This window comes from Centropristis striata, chromosome 17 (genome assembly GCF_030273125.1).
Source record: "Centropristis striata isolate RG_2023a ecotype Rhode Island chromosome 17, C.striata_1.0, whole genome shotgun sequence".
Lineage (NCBI taxonomy): Eukaryota > Metazoa > Chordata > Actinopteri > Perciformes > Serranidae > Centropristis > Centropristis striata.
This window is the reverse complement of record NC_081533.1, coordinates 19,233,921-19,255,018: the sequence shown is the minus strand read 5'-3', so window position 1 is coordinate 19,255,018 and position 21,098 is coordinate 19,233,921. Positions and strand designations below refer to the sequence as shown.

Genomic DNA, 21,098 nt, shown 5'->3' with positions numbered 1-21,098 from the left:
ATTTCTCAACTAAAACCTTTAACCCTTAATAGGGCACTCATTGAAATACTTGCAAATTCCAAATTTTAACCCTAGAGAATATTGGAGGATATTACATACAGCCAGAATGTGTAAAAAAAAAAAATACGAAAATAATATTTTGAGAAAAAGGTTTACGAGATTAAAGGGGCAAATCCATGAGAGAAAAATGCTTAGATTTATGAGATTTAAAGTGGTGAATCTGTGAGAAAAAAAGTTGCTTTTTCCCCACTTTTCTCATAAATCTGCGACTTTTTTTCTTGTAGATTTTCCACTTTAATCTAGTAAATCTGCAGCTTTTTTCTCGAAATATTACCTGAAGTTACCAAATATAGTTCTTCGCCTGAGAAAGGGTTAAAAATGGAATCAAATTCCAAATAGAATGATGGGATATTTGTTAAATAGCCTGCCATACTAGATAAGCTCACATTAAAATATAAAAATCTTAATTCCCTCTTGACACTGGCTTTATAGCCACTAGATTCATTAAGTTTGGTATTTCTGCAACAACAAACATCCTCATCTGAGCCCAGAAACATATGGCACCTGATAGACAGAAGTATTAGTGAGCAGAGGGAGGGGGAGGAAAAGGGGTAACGCAGTGAAAAAGCAATCAAATGAGTCCCAAAAGGGACTCCCCCTCTCTATCACCGTCTCTCTTAGCCTCAAGGCAACGCCATCCATCCCTGCCCACTTTTGCTGACACGCCAGCACTGTACACACACACACACACACATAAAAATGCTAGGCTATTTATGAGTGAGGGCACTGGGATTTGACCTTGGATGCTCGCCTCCATGTGGCAGCTTGAGAGAAAACAAAAGCAGGCAAGGCAACACAGAAAACGTGTCGCCGGGTAAAAAAAAAAAAAAGTTAGGAGAGATTAGAAATGCCGAGGCCAACATGCGGACGGAGGTGCAGGTTGATTAGCTGTCTGTCTCCGAGACAGACACTTCACACTCTGCCGTCTGCGTTACATAAATGGGACACAGCAGAAAGGTCAAACAGACACATTTATACAAACTGTCCCCGGCTATCCTTAGCAAATGAGCACAGTGTGACACAAAGGAGGAAATATCGGCTGAGATGGACGGGCGGTGACAAAGGCTTTGAGGAGACGAGACTGACAGCGATGGAAATATAAGGCTAAGACACAGCACGGAGAACAAAGACAAAGAGAGCAAACAGGAAGGAAAATGTATAACAAGGAATAAAAGTGTGCAAAAGAGAGTAGGAGGGAATCAGAGTGTGCTGGTGGTGACGCCGTGCATATGAATCACCGAGCCAACAGGCCGCAAATATGACAGATGATGACGGGCGGCGGCGGCGACGCTGGGCGGAGGATACAGAAAGACGAAACAAAAACTTGGTGGGTCATCGATCAAACCTTTGACAATAATTAGAAGGCTATGATGAGCAGCAGAGCATAAAATGACAACAGTGATCCTCCCATTCGGGTCCTGAACTCCACAATGTTCCCCAACGTTCAATCTGTCACCGTCTGACAATGCAGCTCTGACGCTCGCCATAATAAGTCGGTAGCACTGTGTCAATCCTGTGGCAGGTGTTCTGATGGTACACAGTTACAGAATAAATACTTTGGATGCAACCACTTAGCCCCTCAGGCAGTATTTCATGCTTCACTGGATCAGACCGCAGGTTCAGTTCACTCATTTCTGGAGCAAATAGTTCTGAATCAAATTTCAATTGAGGCTAATGGAGTCAGACAAGCCAGCATAGAAATCTTTGTGTTTTCTACTGTACAAGGACACGTCATGATTCTCCAAATGCACCATTCAATTTGATTTTTGATATAAACCCTTTATCAGGCAAAGAACTATATTTGGTAGCTTCAGGTAATATTTCGAGAAAGAAGTTGCAAATTTACTAGATTAAAGTTGCAAATCTACAAAAAAAAAAGTCGCAGATTTAAGAGATTTAAAGTGGCAAATCTGCACGAAAAAAGTAGCAGATTAACGGGAAAAAAGTGGGAAAAAACAACTTTTTTTCTCCCAGATTCACCACTTTAACCCTTAATAAGGCACTCATTGAAATACTTGCAAATTCCAATTTTCAACCCTAGAGAATATTGGAGGATATTACATACTGCCAGAATGTGTAAAAAACAACATACGAAAATAATATTTTGAGAAAAAAGGTTTCGAGATTAAAGTGGCAAGTCTACGAGAAATTTTTTTGCAGATTTATGAGATTTAAAGTGGTGAATCTACAAGAAAAAAGTTGCTTTTTTCCCCACTTTAAATCTCTTAAATCTGCCACTTTTTTTCTTGTAGATTTGCCACTTTAAATCTAGTAAATAATTTTTTCTCAACCCCATTTTGATATCCACTGCAGTTACCAAATATAGTTCTTCGTCTGATAAAGGGTTAAAGATCTCAGCATTGTTCTCGCTGTGTACAAAGTTACAATGACAGTCAGCAATGAAGACCAAAACCCTCCAAAATAAAAACCAGCGTGTTAAAACTATATTTATTAGTTAACGGTCCATTGTTAATTACAGATCTGAGGCAGTCACCCCTTTGGTACTCACTAGGGTTATATAGGGGGGAAAAGATAAGCATATTTATTCCTCAGTCCACTGAGATCCAGTCGAGAGAGAAAGAGAGACAGCAATTAAGCCTTTCTCCCACTAGACTGCTGTGTGACGGCGTGGGTGGAGTTCACTGAGGGTGACACTGCAAACTGCAGCAACGTCAACACTAGCTAATTGGTTTACAGGTAACATTGTGTACACTCGGCTGGCATGCCAGAGGTCGAAGGTGATTCGGCAATATAAAGTGACGTGGTTAATTGTTTAGTCGCCAACTTTAAGGAAAACCAACACATTCCATCTTGATAGCATAAGGCAACCATGGGTCATATAAGTATAATGTGTTAATAATGATAGTGTCAACATTACATAACAGGTTATTCTCTAGCCAGCTTTATTTATTTATTAAGTCATTCTTTATCATGTTTTTTTCTATTTTAAATAGGAAATACTTATCCTACATTTTTACTGCATGCATTCATTAATACTGTATGTAATTTCAATGTTGCTGCGTTGGAATTGGTCAGACAATAAACAGTTGTAATATTGTATATAAAAAGACATTCAAGATGGTGCTAAATAAAATTTAAAAAATACATTAAAAGGGTGATTTTTTTGTTGAGTTATGAGTATCCTAATAGCGAGATTAAAAAGAGTTTTAAAAAATTGCTTTCGCACCCATTTTCTTTAATGCACAAGCTGTTTAAACAATAAAAAAAGCTAATAAAACTCACATTTATACTGCAGCAAATGTACAAATATCATCTGCATAATTTGAAAAATTGTGTTACTTTGTGTACATATTAAAAGTTTGTCCCATTTATTCTCTTGCCTCTGTTATTCTATGATATTGGCATTCCAGTGGGAAGCACAGTGTATGAACAGAAGGGAGTGCCTGTATAAGACATGGTCCATTTTTAGGAGATATGAATGAAACAACATGCATGTTAACGTGCATTCGACAGCATCATCCAGATGTGCGGATAACTGTGATGATAAATGCTTGGGTGCAAAGTCAAACTCCTCCTAATGCACAAGTTTTATTGTTATATTTCTATTTTCTTTTACATCCATAGCTTAGAAATGTTTGGTTTTTTTTCAGTTGTAAAGCCTATTGGGACCTGTTGCCTTTAGGAAAAGTGTTTTCAGTGCAACACAGAAGAGTATTTTCATGCATTTGTTTTACTTTTTTTCCCTGTTACCTCAAACTCACGCTTAACTGTGACTCCGAAACCAAGGTATGAACCGAACCACGGCTTTTGTGTATGGTTGCACCCCTAGTTTAGACAGAATCACACATTTTATTAGGTGGAGACACCTGGTAGTTGTTGTTTTTCCCCAACCTGAATCAATAGTGAATCATCTGACCTGCTTGTAAAGGCAGCAGGGTTGTCTGGCGCCTGTGTCTCCTTTAATCAGCAGACCCAGCTTTCAACCCACCGTGTCAACAAGTCTACACCTAGCTGAAGTGTCTTTAATGCGGCTTTACAGCTGCAAATGCACCCTTGATGTAGGTGATGTAGGTAACTGTGATGCTCCGTCTTATCTGTCTAACAAATAGAAAACAAAGAGTACAGGCCTCAATGCAAAAACCTGCAATGCACACTGTGTACCTTAACAGGCTGGATAAGAATAAAAACGGCACCTGGAAAAGGGCATTCCCTGACTAAACTCGGATAAGTGCTGATGTGGTGTGTTTTTTTCCTGTTTCGGTCCAACTTAGAAAAATGCAGAGCTGGTATAGCTACAACATATTTTATTGTCTTGTTTGTGTCAGTTTGTTTTTCTGATTTTGCTGCCGTTTCACTAGTTTAATGTGGGCTTGCAATGATTTTCTTTTACTTTACGGGGAATCAATACGACATCAGAAAGACCATTTGTGTGTGTGCTTACAATATATGTGGGTTTTTTTGTATTATGGATGACTCAGTGGTGATGGATTTTAAATGCATTCAGTCAACCTTTGTTAAAGATGTAATGTTGTATTCAGCACTGCAAGCATAGCAAGCTTTATTTGTTATGTTACAGCCAGACATTAAATCACATTTTGGTGCAACTTTTACTACGTGCAAACACTGTGAGGTTTTAACTATAGTTACTGTGCTTTTATTAAGTAATAAGGAGAGCCCAATTCTTATTTAAGGGACAATTGCTTTGTCTTACTATAGTTGATTTTTTTTCCCCAGGAGTGCATCTAATATAAGAGCTTCTTCTGTAGGAGATGAAGGTGGGAGGTGGCACTTTGATTTATGTCTTGGTGGTAGAAAATATTCTGCAGTGTTTGGATCTCTCTCCTACAGTAGAAGTATAAAAGTGCAGCCGTGATGAGACCTTTACTTTTAGGACATGTCGGCTCATCAAGCCTCGAGTACAAGTATAAAGTAAAATATATATAATAGAAATAATTTTAGGAAGAATATTCCAGGAGTTTGAAAAAAAATATGACCACTGTGGGAATGAGTCAGTGCAATTCCTTTCACTTGGTAATCGAAAGACCCAATGCTGGCTCAAGAGCCAGTTTAAAAGAAGACATACTCAAAGTAGGCCATTTTTCAGTTTACCTTCATTTTCCACATGGAGAACCACAAATGCAAGTTTGAATGAAATGCTGTACAGTATTTTTACTACGAGTCTGATTGAAGTTCACTTTCCTGACAGCTTATCATATTCTGGCCTTGAAATTCTGCATGCAGAGCTGAGAGTCACTGTATAAGAAATATATATATATATATATATATATTTTATTATTATTACGCTTCACTTCTGTGAAACAACTTGAAGAGGGAAGGTGAATGCACAGCAGAGACCTCTTTCCCACATAAATTACCCAAGAAAAAGATAATAGTAATGCAGAGCGAAAGAGCCTCTCAAAAGATGCCTCAATTTATATGCGAAAAATGGGAAACAAAACAAGCCAAACTTGAAGCCAATTTAGTTTTTAGAGCCATCACTAAGGGCAATGAGGGAAATAGCCTCTGGCAGATCATTTAAAGCTGCATTCTCACTGCCATTTCTCAAGATGTAGCATTGTTATTGCTGCAATTTCATCTCAGAATAGGTGAAGGTTGTGGAAGATATGATATGATGAAGCTAGATCCTCCCTCTCTCTCTCCATATATATATATATAAATATATTAATACGGCTATCTCCCAATTAATCCTACATAAAACAGATTTCTATCAGATTTCTATCTTCTACCACATGCCAAAAGGGACCTTTCCCATAGTTAGAATATCTTATATACAGTATAGAATATAAATGATCTCATGTAGGTGTGGAGGAAGTTAGCTCAAAATAATATTTTACACTTATCCTCCTCAAAGGTGAAAAAAATGCCTCCTTACACTAAAATGTGTTAGGAAATCTACTTCAGCTGAAGGTGATAATTAGAGCTCCCACATTAAAAGTGAACAAGAAGTAAGCCAACAATTAGAGGCTTTGAAACTTGAAGAGTGACTGTGAAACATCTGTTCTTAAGATACTCCAGCTCACTTTAAAAGTTTCCCTTTCACACTTTGAGGCTGATTTAAGACACACGCAAGACGCAAAACTTAGCTTAGCTATCACCACTCACCGGGTTTATTTATTTACTTTAAATGCAAAAGTAGTTACAGCATAATGAGGATGCCCAAATCCCACTTTTTCCACCTCTTGCCAATTCTGATACTGAAAGCCAGGGTTTCAGCAAATACTGAACGCTGCAATCGTGTACTTTTTTGTACAATTCAACATCTAAATAAAATCTAAACTTTATGGAACTGTTGGGGGTCATTTCATGAAATGATGTGTAGGGCTTCAAACGGGTTGGAAATATTCTGATAAATTTCAAGAAACTTTCCATGGGAAGTTAAACTTGGGGAAATGTGGACATTTATGGGAATTAATGGGAATTAACTGGAAATTGGGAGTAATTTAAACGATCTGTATCATATCCAAACATAAATATAAACATTTTGTTTTGTCATAAGCAGTCATCCATGCCAAATAATACAATTAAAAAACACAACATTTATGCAGATTTGTTTGAAAGTATACAAGTTTAAATATTTTATTGAACAATAAATGATTTCATTGAACAACAAAAACATGAATGTTGAGTTAAATAATTTCCCTGTTTAGGGCCAACCTTCAATTTTGTAAATTCACGGTTTATTCCCATTAATTCCTGTTATTTCCCATAAATTCACATTAATTCCCCAGAAAGTTTCCAACTTTGAAAATTCCTGGAATTTTGAAACCCTAATGACATGGACAAAAAGATTTCCATATGCACCCGCTGCAAGCCACACACACACACAAACTACTTGTTTAAATCCAGCCGGATACTTTATAATATAATTATATGATTTTTAGATTTTTACGACCAATGGCCTCCATGCGTGCACGTTCAGCTGTGTCCTGCCAAGGAGAGAGACATTTAAGCTCTCAGTAAATAAATAAATAACAAATAATAAATAAGGTCCAATGATTCTTGACGACAAAAGCTCTGATCAGTCAGTATAGGCATGGTTTAAAATATTAATACCTACTTACAGACTGTGTGGGCTAAAATGCACAAAAAGCATAATTCTCTTTTATAATGATTCTATAAATGTTTACAATTAGGTAGGAAAATATGCCTGCAAGCAGGACTGAACAGGACCGAGCAGAGTGGAGCCGTCGGGGGAGGCCACGTCGGGCGCGGCGCTGTGGGCTCAGTCCCTATGTGTACCAAATGGCGTGTCTCCTACCACGGTGCTTGGGGTAGGTGTAAAACATGTTACTTGCTGTTGCCAGCAGGGGGCGATATGACTGTGTGTCAATATAGACGCGTGGGTGTGTTCAGGGCTGGACCCTCATCACGTGTGTGAAATTTGGGACAGATTGGACAATGTATGGTCAAGTTATACAGTCTCGTGTTTTATGGCGAGACGCCATAATTTGCCGCCATGCCATGCCCACATAGTGTGACAGGCAAGATGGCCGGCTTCCTGTACGTTTTAGGTTATAGGTTCTTGCTACATTATGGTGCGTCTTGCCATGATACATGTAAGTCGAAAATTTCGTGTCTCTACGACATTCCTGTGCAAGGGGCTTAATTTTCTTGACATTCAAGGGGGCGCTGTTGAGTCATTTTGCCACACCCATTCCCGGGACCACTAGAATATGTAAATTTCAGCGGAGATTTATGTATATTCCAAATATGGTGAGTTTTTGAATATGATAAAGCCCCCAAAAAGGCGATTTTAATTCCGGAATAATAATAAACGGACCAATTACAATAGGGTCCTCGCACCTTCAGTGCTTGGTCCCTAAATATGCATTAATTAAGATCAGTGTATATGATAGAATAGGGGCCACGGACGACCAATTTTGGGTTTTTCTGACCAAAAGAACCTGGCCTCATCCCCATTCCTCAGCTTTGGGATGAATTGGAATACAAACCAAGAACCAGGCCTTATCGCCCAACATCCTCACCTCACCTGCTCTTGGAGCTGAATGGGAGGAAATGCCTGCAGCCAGGTTTTATAATCTCCTCGAGAGCCTTCCCAGGAGAGTGGAGGTTGTTATAGCTGCATAGTAATCTCTATAGTTTTGGAATGAGATGTTCAACATCAGCATATGCCTGTTGTGATTTGGATATCCACATCTTCATCAACTGACTGAGTTTTTTCAGTTGTCATGGGGATAAGTGATTGGATATACTGAGGTTGCATGATGACAACTGAGCCAAGACTTTAAGATGTAGTGATCGAGTAACATGTGTCAACAAAGCCGTGTTTCCTCAACACATGTCGATGCGCATTTTGAAGATTTGCCTGAGAAAAGCTTGATGGAAACATCAAAATTCTGGAGGTATGTAATATCCTCCAATATTCTCTCGGGTTGAAATTTGGAATTTGCAAGTATTTCAATGAGTGCCCTATTAAGGGTTAACATTGGGTAGATGTGACAGAAGACAATGAATTAGCTCTGCAGCTGACACACAGCAAGAGATGAAGGCTTTAAACTGGTCTGATCAATTCATACATACGTCATCTCTTCTGTTCTTGCCATGATAAGATTATGATTATGATGACTACTTTTATACTCTGCTTCATCTCAACATCTGACATTTGAAATAGGGAAATGGAACATTTGTGTATCATTTTTTTCCCCTGCATGTTAAAATTTTGTATTCTCAATGTGAAAAGTGAAGGCGTGCTTCCTCTGGCTGTTAAACATCATTCTCAATTTTAGGTGTTTTGGTACAGCGAATTGATGGGAGTGATCCATTTCAATAATTTGCTCCAATTTACAACATACCGTTGCCACTCTCCAAATACATATTAAATGGGTCAAACGCACGAAAAGTCTCGGCCCCATTTCCAGGCAGAAAATGCTTGGGGTAACAGGTTAGTAGATCAGAACCATCATAGCTATGCTAATGCAAAACAAACTCTTCAGTAAATACAGACCTGGATGTCTCACAGGGTGCAGAAGACGCTTTGACCTATTATATAATTATTATTATTATTATTATTATTGACAATTCAGTTGTGTGTAACTATTAAAAACAAAACCAGGCCTTCCAAGAAACTGAAAGATTTGACTCAAAATGTTGTCTGTCTCCTTAGGTTATAAACAACATTATAAAAATAGCAGAAATAGTAGAAACTACTCATTATATGACAAATATTTGTATGTAACAGATAGTAATTACACTTTTCATCATCACATGCATATTAGATTTGATCAGAGAAGATAAACTCTGTTAATCTCACTGGGAAGTTCAGGTTGTCACAGCAGGAATTGCAAATGAGACGCAGCTGGAAAAGGAGTATCATATAAACACTGTTTAACACGGGGATTGTAATTTTTTTTACACTGAGACGCTTTGCTGTCTCTGTTGGGGGTTTAATTGATTTTTAACTATAGGTTTAATTCTCTACTGGGTCTCTCTGTTAAACCTAGGCATGACTTCATTGTACGTTTTAGCATAATAAGCTGTTACTGTCTGTCTGAATATACCTGTATTCACGCTCTGTTTTAGTGCCTGTCTCTTTAAATGCCCCTCATGAAAAAGCCCAGTCTGCTCTGATGGGTCGTACATCTGTATCGTAGCCACCTCTGCACCATCACTGCAGCCTGGGAATAACTGTAATAGAACTGTAGCACTTTCTACCTACACTGCAAAAAAGTCAACTTGTATTTTTTGGCCTAAAACAGTGATTTAAGTTGGTAAAACCTGGAAATATAAATTATTGACATTTAGGGCAATAATGTAAGTTAGCACAACAAAGGAAGCCAGTTGTCTGCTCAAAAACAAGTTTGTGAGTTGTTGTTACTTATATCTTTAAGTTAGGGTTCAAAACAAGGGACAATAGTTCTGCTAACTCTTATTTCTTTGCTGTGAAATGCGGGAAAACGGTGAAATTCGGTCATTAGCGAAAGCTAGCGGCTAACTGATGCTAGCGGCTAACTGATGCTAGCAGCGCTGCTCGTTACAGCTACAAGAGTAGCCATTAGCGTATCAATGCTAACTCAACATTGTGTTTGAAACATTAGCTAACATTTCATAGCAGCGTTACAATCGTGCCAATTCAGCACATTGCAGAAGTTAGCAGAAGTAAGGATTAAAAGTTATTACAATGTAAAATTATAAGTTAGTACAACTTACAGTTGAGTTGACAAAAATCTGAATTCAGAGTTGAGCAAACTCAAAAAGAAAACTTAAAATATTTAGTTTAATTGTCCAACTTAAAATTTTATCAAAGTTTGTTGCCTTGAAATTTTGAGTTCACCCAACTTTTCTTTTTTTGCAGTGTATAAATAGTTGAATTCTGACATAAAATCCTTACAGAAGTCATGACGTCTCTTTTAATTGCACAGTTTTTTTTATTATGGGCAGTTTGCATTTCTCTGTGCTTTGAAATTTTCATACTTGTCTGCGATAATACCAAATTCATGGTGGCGCTTTCTCAGATCACATGATATTTCTCATGATATACTAAATGTAAGTGAAACTTTCTCTTGCACTGAAAAAAAAAATCGTCAATTTTTAGTATCCCATCAGTATACCATTAGTCGTCTACAGTTGTCCAAATTAAAAAAGACGATGGGGAATGTTTTCCAGTTCGACACAGCTGTCATAAGCGTCCATAATTTGCACACTGACAGCTGAATATCCACAGGAAGGCCACACATGGTGACAGTAGGATACTTATTAGATATTTTGTCAGTGCCTGCATGAAATTCAAATGAAAATGCTGCTCTGTGTAGTCATCAGGCAAGTCCTCTCTACTGCATCCAAACAAAAAGCCTAAATATGAAAACCTTATGTCCAAGTTGGCCCAAGCACACATTAACACAGGCAGGCTTCACTGCTGGTTCGTGGTTTCCTCCATGCAGAGGAAATTAAGCATAATTGCAGCTCTTATTTTGGTAAAGGTTTGGTGTTTCAGAGTCCTTTCTGACTAAAGAGCCTTCGCAACAACAAACAACAGAAATCTAACTTTAGCTGGTACAGTACAATGATGATAATAACAATAATGTCCCAATAACAGTAAAAATGATTAACTTGGCTTAAAATCATCTCAATCTGAATTAGAAACAGGAAGTCCTGGTGTGCAGTGACAAGCTGGGATAAACAAAAAAATCTCTGACAGGTTGACCCAGACTGTTTCCACACAGCCAGCCCACAGATACTCTGCTCACTGCCCACTTCTTTGGTTGGCAGCATAACAAAGACTGATGAGATGTGATGATTTTATGACCCCACCAGACACACACGCACTCACTGCCAGCCCACAGGTCTACTGAACCAACGGAAAACTCCTGCTACTTCAGATGGCCACCCCTGCTGTGGACTGGGCAGAATCTCCACGTGTTTTCGGTTGCTTACAGGAAGGGACCAGCATCTTGACAGCCAAAGGCTTTGTTGAATCACAAATGGGTGAGGGAGGCAATGATTCAACAGGAAGATAAACTGACTGTGCTCTTCAACATGGTGTCTAGGGAAAATAAGGAGAAGCAAGTCTTTTCAAACTTATTAGAAAGCATGCAAACACATATATGTAGCTCCCACTGTGCCATTAACCCTTTATCAGGCGAAGAACTATATTTGGTAACTTCAGTGGATATCAAAATGGGGTCGAGAAAAAAGTTGCAAATTTACTAGATTAAAGTGGCAAATCTACAAGAAGAAAAGTTGCAGATTTATGAGATTTAAAGTGGTGAATCTGCGAGAAAAGTTACTTTTTTCCCACTTCTTTCTCACAAATCTGTGACTTTTTTCCACGCAGATTTGCTACTTTAAATCTCTTAAATCTGCAACTTTTTTTCTTGTAGATCTGCCACTTTAATCTAGTAAATTTGCAACTTTTTTCTAAAAATATTTTTATTTTTTATATCCGCTGAAGTTACCAAATACGGTTCTTCGCCTGATAAAGGGTTAATGTCATGTTTACTTCCAGTTGTAAATAATTCGCTAGCATACAAAGTCCAGGTGATTCTTTTGGCAGCATTTTGATTTTTTTTTTATCAGAGAGCTGCTTCTGAAACACGATACGCCGCGCTACGCCTCATCTGTTGGAATCACAAGCTTGTTGAGTGACCGAGATCAGTTTCAGTGGCCGCGTTGTAGCCAAATGCCCCAGTGGAATACAGCTGAGCTCATGTTTTATTTGCTCTGGCAGAAGCATCTGATCACGCTCCCATTCAGACAGATCTCCAAACAATACCACTCCCAACCATTCAGCTCATATATGGTGGGATTTCTACGTTTGATAGGTTGACTGACATCGAACTCATATCAAACAGTCTAGGCAGCTCTGATCAAATATGAATCAAGTCTCTGTTGCTACGTTGCTAGTTTATTACCAGAAATGTTTTCAGTGACATGTTTAGTGGATTATTTTTCTGTAATTTGAGAAAGTTAGTGGCCCAGAGGTTTTTCCTGCTTGATAGTAGACCAAGCAACTCCCCAACTTGCATGTGTCACTCAGTAGAAACCACCGGGCTTGGGGCTGACTGCCTAAAAATAGGTTAAAGGAGTACTCAGAGGCAAACTAGCACATTGCCATCAGCTGACAATTACATAAATGCAGAAAAACACCAGCCTCATCTTCAAACAACATCTTCAACCACATTTTCCTGGGCACCTACAGCAGGTGAATGCAATCTGTTACTTGCAAACGGCCAAACGTGACCTTTTGAAGTTAATTAATTGCATGAGCAGCTCATTAAGAGTAATGCTAAATTTCATGCTTTAATTTAACAACAGTGTCTGTGCCACATCTATCATAATTTGAAAGCTACTGAGTGTGACAAAGTGCTCATGCTCTAAGGCATGGACTTGCATAAACAGCTACAGCAGCACAACCACTTATGCCAACAACATTCCAATTACGGCTAACCAGGCCCTCTGCCTTTCTGTCCCCTCGATAAACCGGGGCATACAAGGTTTTCATTTCATTTGTGCACATGCATGCATTTGTCTGTTGTTAGCTGTAGTCTGGTTTGCTTTCTGGCATTACATCAATTTCTAATAGAAAAAAAAGCCTTCATGTTAGAGCTAGGCATGGCAAATGACTGTTAAATTACATTAACATTGAAAGCTAATTTCTGCTTTTCATCATTTGTTCTAATTTCCATGAAAACTGACATGGCAGATGCTCTTAAGAATATTATTACCAGGAATGAAGTTTACTGAATATTTTCCATTTCTGGCAAATACTTGAAATCCACAGGCAGACAGCAAATAATTTACTGCCTGAAGAGCCAAATGATCCTGCCAATCCCCCATATGCAACAAGACAGCATCCATGGCACAGCTGTTATGATGAAATCTACCACATATATGGCTCTTCATTTCTATGTTGCACTCTCGACAGTCAACAGACACATCTAGGACTCTGCACCACCCGCCTCGCTGTGGTTTATATCCAATTTGAAAGAGCTCCCTCTAGGCTATCCGGATGGAGTCTCTTTCTTCCCTTGAAGAACCCAGTGCACTGTTCAGGCCATGTGATGTTCTACAGACAGTTGGAAGTGTCACTTGTGCTGCGTTATCCTTCTCTCTTCTCTGTCAAAGCTGAACCACAGTGGCGGGCATGACTCACTGAAGTGCTGTACTTTCTAATGACACGAGAGCGGAGGCTGAGTCAATCTGACCTGACAGTCTTGCATAAATCACGGCCCTTCGATTTAAGTTGCTTTGAGGAGTGTCAACAAATCCACAGGAGGAATATTAGACTCTGCTGTAGGTAGGGACTCCGCCTCTGAGAACTCATTATGGGGTGTCTTCCTTCATGCTGTGCCAGGCTGTGTTGACTGAATTGCCAAGCTTATTTCTGATTCACTGGCAGAAGCCTGCGTTTTAAATTCCCGACTCATGATAAGGCCACTCCAGCACCTTAAAGACCATTTCAGGGGAAATACATGGATTTCTAATGGTTGATTTTTTCGTTTTTTTGTCGAATATGATGCAATGTAAGTAACAAGGTAACTGTGAGACGGAGAGGGTTAAATGGAAGTATATGAATAAATGTCTTTAAATGATAATGCACCAAGAACAAGGTCCCTCTCTAAGCTGTTATCCATGTTGTTTATGGTCTTTAGAGAAACTGATGAGAGGGGAACGTGGAGTGTGCTACTACACAGCATTTAGCTTCTAATCTTGCCGTTAATCATTCCGCTTGAAAGTGTTCAACAACAAAAGGCAGTCCCCCCCCCCCCCCTTTGATATCAAAGTAATTATATTTTTCCCTGGACAAACATGAGAAGGCTTCAAGTCCCAGTTTGCAGAAGTGATTCACACCATCATGAGGCAAGGCAACAGCAAGACTGAAGGAATAACTCAACAAAAGAGGTGCAGGGAAAAGGACAGACAAAGGGAGAAATCTCAGCTGACACTTCAGATGGAAATGAAACACACTTTCAACGTTAACAAGTTTGGCCTGCAGTATGAAAGTAAACAGGAGCAAATCCAGTTTCTGTGAATCGTCTACAAAGCAATCAGCTCTTTCTATTTCCTTGCTCCATTAGGGCTGTCTAATGCATTAACTTGCTCCACACGTGTCACTGTCATCAAATAATCCAGGTAGAGTTTGAAGGCTTTTGTCTCGCCACACCCCACGCCAGCATCAGTTGCATTTCATCCATTTAAACATGCACAGCTATTATTTATATTAAAGACAGGCAGCTTCTCAGCTCGGCAAACTTTTATGGCTGCGGGCACTTTTCTTCGATATTGGCTGGAAAAAAAAGGGAGCAATGTAATCAAAAGTGAGAGATCTAAACATAAGGGAGGGCGAGCGTAAGGCGGTTTCAACCGATGATCAAGAAGCTGGAGAGAGAAGTGTGCAATTCTGTTCCATTATTGGAGAGGAACTGTAGCTCTGCTGGTTCGCTACTCCAGGGCATGGGAGGGAGTGTTATAGAAAGCCGTTGGTTTATGTGTCTGTCAATGTCACGTCTTTTCAGGATCACGGTTCAAGGCGAACAGCAAGGATAAAGGGGGGCAGGGAGGGGAACTGGTACATTGCTGAGAGGGTGCTGGTAGGTCAAAGGACCTTCGACTGAGTTGACGCTGGTGGATATTGTGCTCTTCAGTCATTTGAAGGATGAAAAATAACATGAAGTGTATGATACCAATAGGGCAGGGAGAGAAAGGTAACAGAGTGCACTTTGGGTTTCTGTGCAAATGGTGTAAGAAATAGGTAAATGTGATACAGCTTTTATGAACTTGTTTACTATCATAACCTGTTATTTATAAGTGTTTTGGTTTGGTCAGGGAAAGGTGTCTGTAAGGCTACATACTGTAATTAATATTATTCCCTTAGTAATGTTGAAATGCCTGTCAAGCCTTCCATTCTCACATGGCAGAAGTGTTGACCAATTATTCCTAAACATTTAATCCAAATGGCTATAATTTAGTGGTTTGATTCTGCAAACTGTCTTTATAATTTATAATTTCCTGAAACTGATTGATTTCTAATGGAAGAGAAGAGAAAAAAACAGTACCAAAATTGAAGGTTCAACTAATGATAAAAAAAAAATAACAGCACTTGTGAGCAAAATCATAACAGATATAAAAGATATATCAATATATGTTTAAATGTAATATGGAATTAGACCATATCACATATATCGGTATAGTTGTTGTTTTTTCTTTCTTTATATATAAATGCTGTCCTTACTAGGGTTTGTCATATTTAGTTCCTTTGTAATGTTTGTTATTCTTTTCTCATAAAAAAATATTTATTTCAGAAAAAGATTGGCCTATTTTATTTCATAGGCTATTTTTTATGGAGCTTTGATTGAAAAAAAAAGGTACTCCTGCTGTTGTTATACAAATTATTATTATTATTATATTTATTATAGTCTCTTTCCCACAGCAACCCAAAAAAGACAATAATACATAATTTGCATCCATCACCACTTTATTATTTATTATCTTTACTTTTTATTATCTTTTTAGACTTCTTATTACATATGTGTAATGTCTGAATGTCTTTTTTAAAGCACCTTATATATGAGAAGCACACGTGAATTTAGTTGTATACTATTTCAATACAATGACAATAAAGGAAAGCTTGAATCTTGTGTGATTTACTGATTGGTCAGATGCCACAGTGTCACTATCTGTGATGTAGAAATATGGTTCTATGAGCTCATAGAGAGAGAGGAGACCTGTTATAGATGTCTGCTCAAGTTGCCAAGTATGGTTATTTGCCTGATAAAGGGTTAAGAGTTGCTTGAGTATTAATGTTCCAAAATAAAATATAAATAGCATGATAGTTGTTATGACTGTGGTCATATTATAGTTATTGTTTAGCAAACTGCATTTGTATGTGTGCCCTTTGTTTTGGTTTCCTTTTTTACATGCAGATTGGAGTGTGCCATAGCCGTGGTGCAATTGGTGGAGAGGTTGCACGCCTGGACCGGGATTGTCTGCAGCCGGAACCACCTGGTTTAAATGGAGCCAAGATGGCGGCCGTCAGGGGCAGCAGGCATTTTCCTCATCCTCCTCGTCTCCCAACCGGTTAACACCTTTTGTTTGCGTTAACTTGTGGTTTTGGACTTAATTCCCTTGTTTTGAGCAGTAAGGGTGGGTTGCCAGGTTTTGTTTCTCGTTTTCTCCTGTTTAAGTAGGTAGGGAGGTAAGGCTTTGTATCTTTTGGTTTCTCAGGGACATTTCTTATTTTTAATCATTTTTAGTCCACCCCTAAGTTGAAGAATATTTGTATTTACCTAAGTTCTCTTTGTAAATAAATATTTACCCATTCTTCAAACTTATCTTTGTTTGTGGCTACTTGGGAGATGGGGAAGATGGGGCCTTTTCATGTTGTGCTCTAGGCCCCCTAGACTGGGGCATAACACAGTGCTGCTAATGTTAGCATACATTTTGCTCAGGTCAAGCTACAACACAGTGACAGAATGCTACATAGTGGATGGATCCATAAATATGACCTGAAAACACAAATTGCCAACACAAGACTGAAAAAAAAGTCCCCAAAAATCCAGGTGTAACAGGTCTGCAGTAACTGGTATGATTGGCCAATCACTGTTTGTTGACAGGCTTGATTGTATATGCTTACATACATCTGCTGATGAGCCAATCATCCATTGTCTTTGTTATAATCCTTCATAGCTCTCCTCCACTGTTGTTTCTTCACCATGTGAATCTGTCCAAGTCTTTAGCATTTCCAGGAGTAAAGTACGATCAATATCACAGGAGCCAGCTCTCCATCCCTACATCATGACATTAAAGCATCTCACAAACCAATGTGTAATATTGTTATCTAACACCGTCTACAGTAAACGCCTCAGATTGATTTCTCTGGCTCGTGTACAAGAACTGCAACTTTCCTTTTTCAGAGTTTGCCTCCTAAATGGCAAACTAAGCAAACAAATCACACTGGTGTATAAGGGCATGGGAAAACCACAGATTCCAAAGATGTCTGAAAAATGTATTTGCAGTGCAGATCTCAGTGCAGATCTCAGATAATTTTCTTTCAAAACTGCAACCACCCACAGGCTTCTAAAGCTCCAGCTGGCAAGCAATCCTGAGGAGAACAGATTCTACCCCAGCAGGGGCCATAGGGATGCAGCGGGAGAGAGTAAAAGAAGCTCATTCTGTTGATTAAATTTAGTTGATTTAGCTGCTTGGCTTTCTCCAGGGTGACTTGGAGCTCACAAATTATCAACTTTAAATGGTGGATCTTTGCTGAGATTGTTCACATTTGCTACAGATAGAATTTGTTTTAGTACAGTTGTTCAAAATAAGATCCAGCCTCTGATTAACATATTGATTTTGTGATGGTTCTTTGACGCTGTTTTACTTTTTTACCCAGTGGTTTTTATGGCTTCCCGCAAAGAACAGGTATTGCACAAGTAATTGCTTTCTGTGATTTCCATTATTGAGAGCAGGCATTACTATTAAAAGCTTTAACAATTCATGAGAATCTTTTGTCAAAACCATGAAAATGTATTTTCCTGTCAGTGTTTGTTTTCGTAAAATGTTATTATGATGACACTGTATTTTTTGCACGCAACCACACATTTTAGAACTAGTTTCCATATTAATGTCAGACAAAAAATAAGCATATAAATGAAAAAAGTAATAAAAAAATCCACCAGTACTTACTCGTAAACATTCAGCTTGTAACACTGGCTGTTCAAAAACAGAAACTCCCAATCTGGTCCATAGTCTATGGCCAGCTTCTTCCGGAGATCACTGAGAAAGCCAAAATGAATGTATTAGACAATGAGAACACTTCCAGCTGGATTTCTGAGTTATGGAATTGAGTTATTGCTGATATCTGACACCATGGCACATGTTAATTACACTAGAGGTACAGTTTTCAGCAAATAATTTCAGCTATCATAAAGGAAAGGTTTTAAAATATGCCTCAACAGAAGTTATGTAATGATTTTTATACCAAAATCTGCAGCAAACATAGCACAAAAGTTCCTTTCAATAATTGTTATGGAGCATTCTGGATGTAGGCCTTTTGTTTTAAGTCCCTGACAAGCTGCTTTAATAACTTTTAGATGACTCCTAACTGTGCTGACAATGTAGCTTTATATTCCTCGCTGCTTTAAGTGACTGACTTCTTGAATAGTGTGTTGATGAGGTGGCCCCCTTAAAGCCCATTTCTATGCAGTGTCTCCAATTATCTGAGCTGGCGAGGGCTGCTTTTCTTCACTAATCGCAAATAAGGGAACTGAGCCCTATCTCTAACGGTGCGCAGGCCCTTATTTCCATATTCATAACCCAGAATTGCTAATGGGGTTAACAAATGTTTAGAGAGGGTGATTGTTTCGCTTGAGGTTGATAAGGGCGGGCGGCACGGAGGGATTCAGGGTCAGAGAAGCAATGCAAGTTGTGCAACTGTGTGTGCTCGTGATTCTCTGCAGGGCAGGGGTCGTAACATTCATGCACAGAGTCATTTTTTTGTGGAAATTACCCTTTACAGTGCACTAAAAGAATAAAAGGTGCGGACTAATAAGGAAAACACTTTAATTTCATTCTACTTTTAAAAGGCATGACGACCCAAATGCACCAGTGCTGTGGCTCAGTTGGAGCCCTTTTAGACCAACACAAGCCTAGTACTTTTGCTAGGTGCTGGTGCTGGTTCACAGTTGGTTGAACTTGTCTCATAACCTGTTTGCTTTTCCACAGGCTCAAGAGTCATGTCATTACGTCACTGTATATGTCTGGAAAAGTCTCTGCTCTCCTTAACTATAATAATAACTATGGTGGACTACATCGTCTCCCTACATTGTTTCTTGTGGCTTTGCGAGCTTACACTGGCATCCAAACACGACATGAACAACCAGGCGGCAGTCTCCGTGTCTGAGCTCGGAGGCAAACCAGGAAGTGCCTTAAGCTGCATTCTACCGAAAATTCCAGCAGGGGAAGCTAAGTTTGGCTGCAAAAAAAATCTGCCCATTCATTTCAGTGCAAAATGAGAAAACTTCTCACTTGATTTATTACCTTAGAAATTGTTTTTAGGACAACACTATGGTCTCAATCACTAGTAAAAAATCATCTTCAAGACAATTTGATGTCAATAGTTCTAATAATGGCCCCATTTAGAAGAAAATAGAAGATAAAGAATCGTATGATTTGGGGCGGGGCTACCTTTGATTGACAGGTCACTAACAAGGCGAGCCGTCATCAGGAGAGAAGCAGAACAATGCGTATCCACGGCAACGTGTCAATAAAGTTATATATAACGTTATATAGATAGAAAAGAGGACGTTTACCGATTTGGTCTCATAACTTTGACCCTTTCACTGTATTTTCACTTAATGACAGTTTATTTGAACGTTTTTGTTCAGTAAAAATGTCTTGTTCAGTGTTTGGTTGGACAAACAGACACTCCAAGGAGTCGCTGCTCAGTTTTCTGAGGTAAGAAAGATACATTTTGTTTTTGTTTTTTGCTAGCCAAAAATAACATCACAGTTAATGCTAACATGAATTAGCAGCGGCTTCGCTCAGTCGGGTTGGTGTCGAAGAGTATAACGCTGAACTCGAGGCTTCCAACGGGCCACAAACCAATGGGTGACGTCACGGTGACTATGTCCATTATTTATATACAGTCTTTGTGTACAACACATTAGTTTGGCTCATCTTGAATGCTGTGGATGGAGATTACATTCCATTAACACTGAACGTAGGATGTTAATATTAGACTATTAGACTATTAGATTAGACGCCCGCTGATCGGCAGGTTGGCGGTTCGATCCCTCACTGTGGCAGCCTACATGTTGAAGTATTCTCGGGCAAGATACTGAACCCCAAATTGTTCCTGATGCTGCGCTTTGAATGGTTGCAAAGACTAGAAAAATGCTATATAAGTGTAGTCCATTTACCATTTGCACAAAGGACATGGCCTGCAGAGAACATGGGGGAAACTCCAACACACATAAATGATGGTGAGTAATTTGACCAGGAGCAATTGAAGCAAGGTGAACAATGAAGAAATAGAGCAACTGACGCATGCCAGCTCCTTTCCCCTCATGCGGCCGTTTGTTTAGGGGGGAAAAAAATCTTGACCTTTCGGTAACGGCCATCTCTGTGGTTGGCTCTCCTCTATGCCTACTGTAATGAACAGTTTGTTGGCCTAGGGGCCACACTAGCTACTTAGCAGCTATTGCTGGCTGGCTCAGAGCTCTGTGAAAAGATCTGAGAGGGAACGAAAGCATGTCAAAGGAATTATCGCCCGAAACCTGCTCAGGTTTTTTTCTTTCTTCTCAAGCATGTTGAAGTGTGACTGTATACAATAATGTTGCCTAAAAATAACACTGCAGACTCAATTCATGTAAAGGCATTGTTCAGATTTTTTAAAGCGGGGTGGTAAGTGGGTTGTTTCCCACATTGATATATAACTATCCCTTTAATATAAAAAAAATATAAAAAATAATGCAGCATTTTGATGCTGACAGATTTTCCAGATGGAAAGTGAAAGTGCCTAGCTAATTTGTTGTGACAGGAGGTCTTTTTTTCAATAATACAAAATAATTACAGCGTTTGCTGCACTAATTTGTGCCTTGTCT

At 39.0% G+C, this 21,098-nt stretch overlaps 1 protein-coding gene across 1 annotated transcript in view; it reads right to left on the bottom strand.

Annotated features, from left to right (window-relative positions):
- LOC131989755 (glucosidase 2 subunit beta-like) overlaps positions 1-21,098 on the bottom strand; it is a 176,554-nt gene that overhangs the window by 31,892 nt on the left and 123,564 nt on the right. The window contains exon 12 of the mRNA XM_059355074.1: positions 18,181-18,270. Coding sequence (XP_059211057.1) covers positions 18,181-18,270 — 90 coding nt within the window. The remainder of the gene's footprint in view (positions 1-18,180; positions 18,271-21,098) is intronic.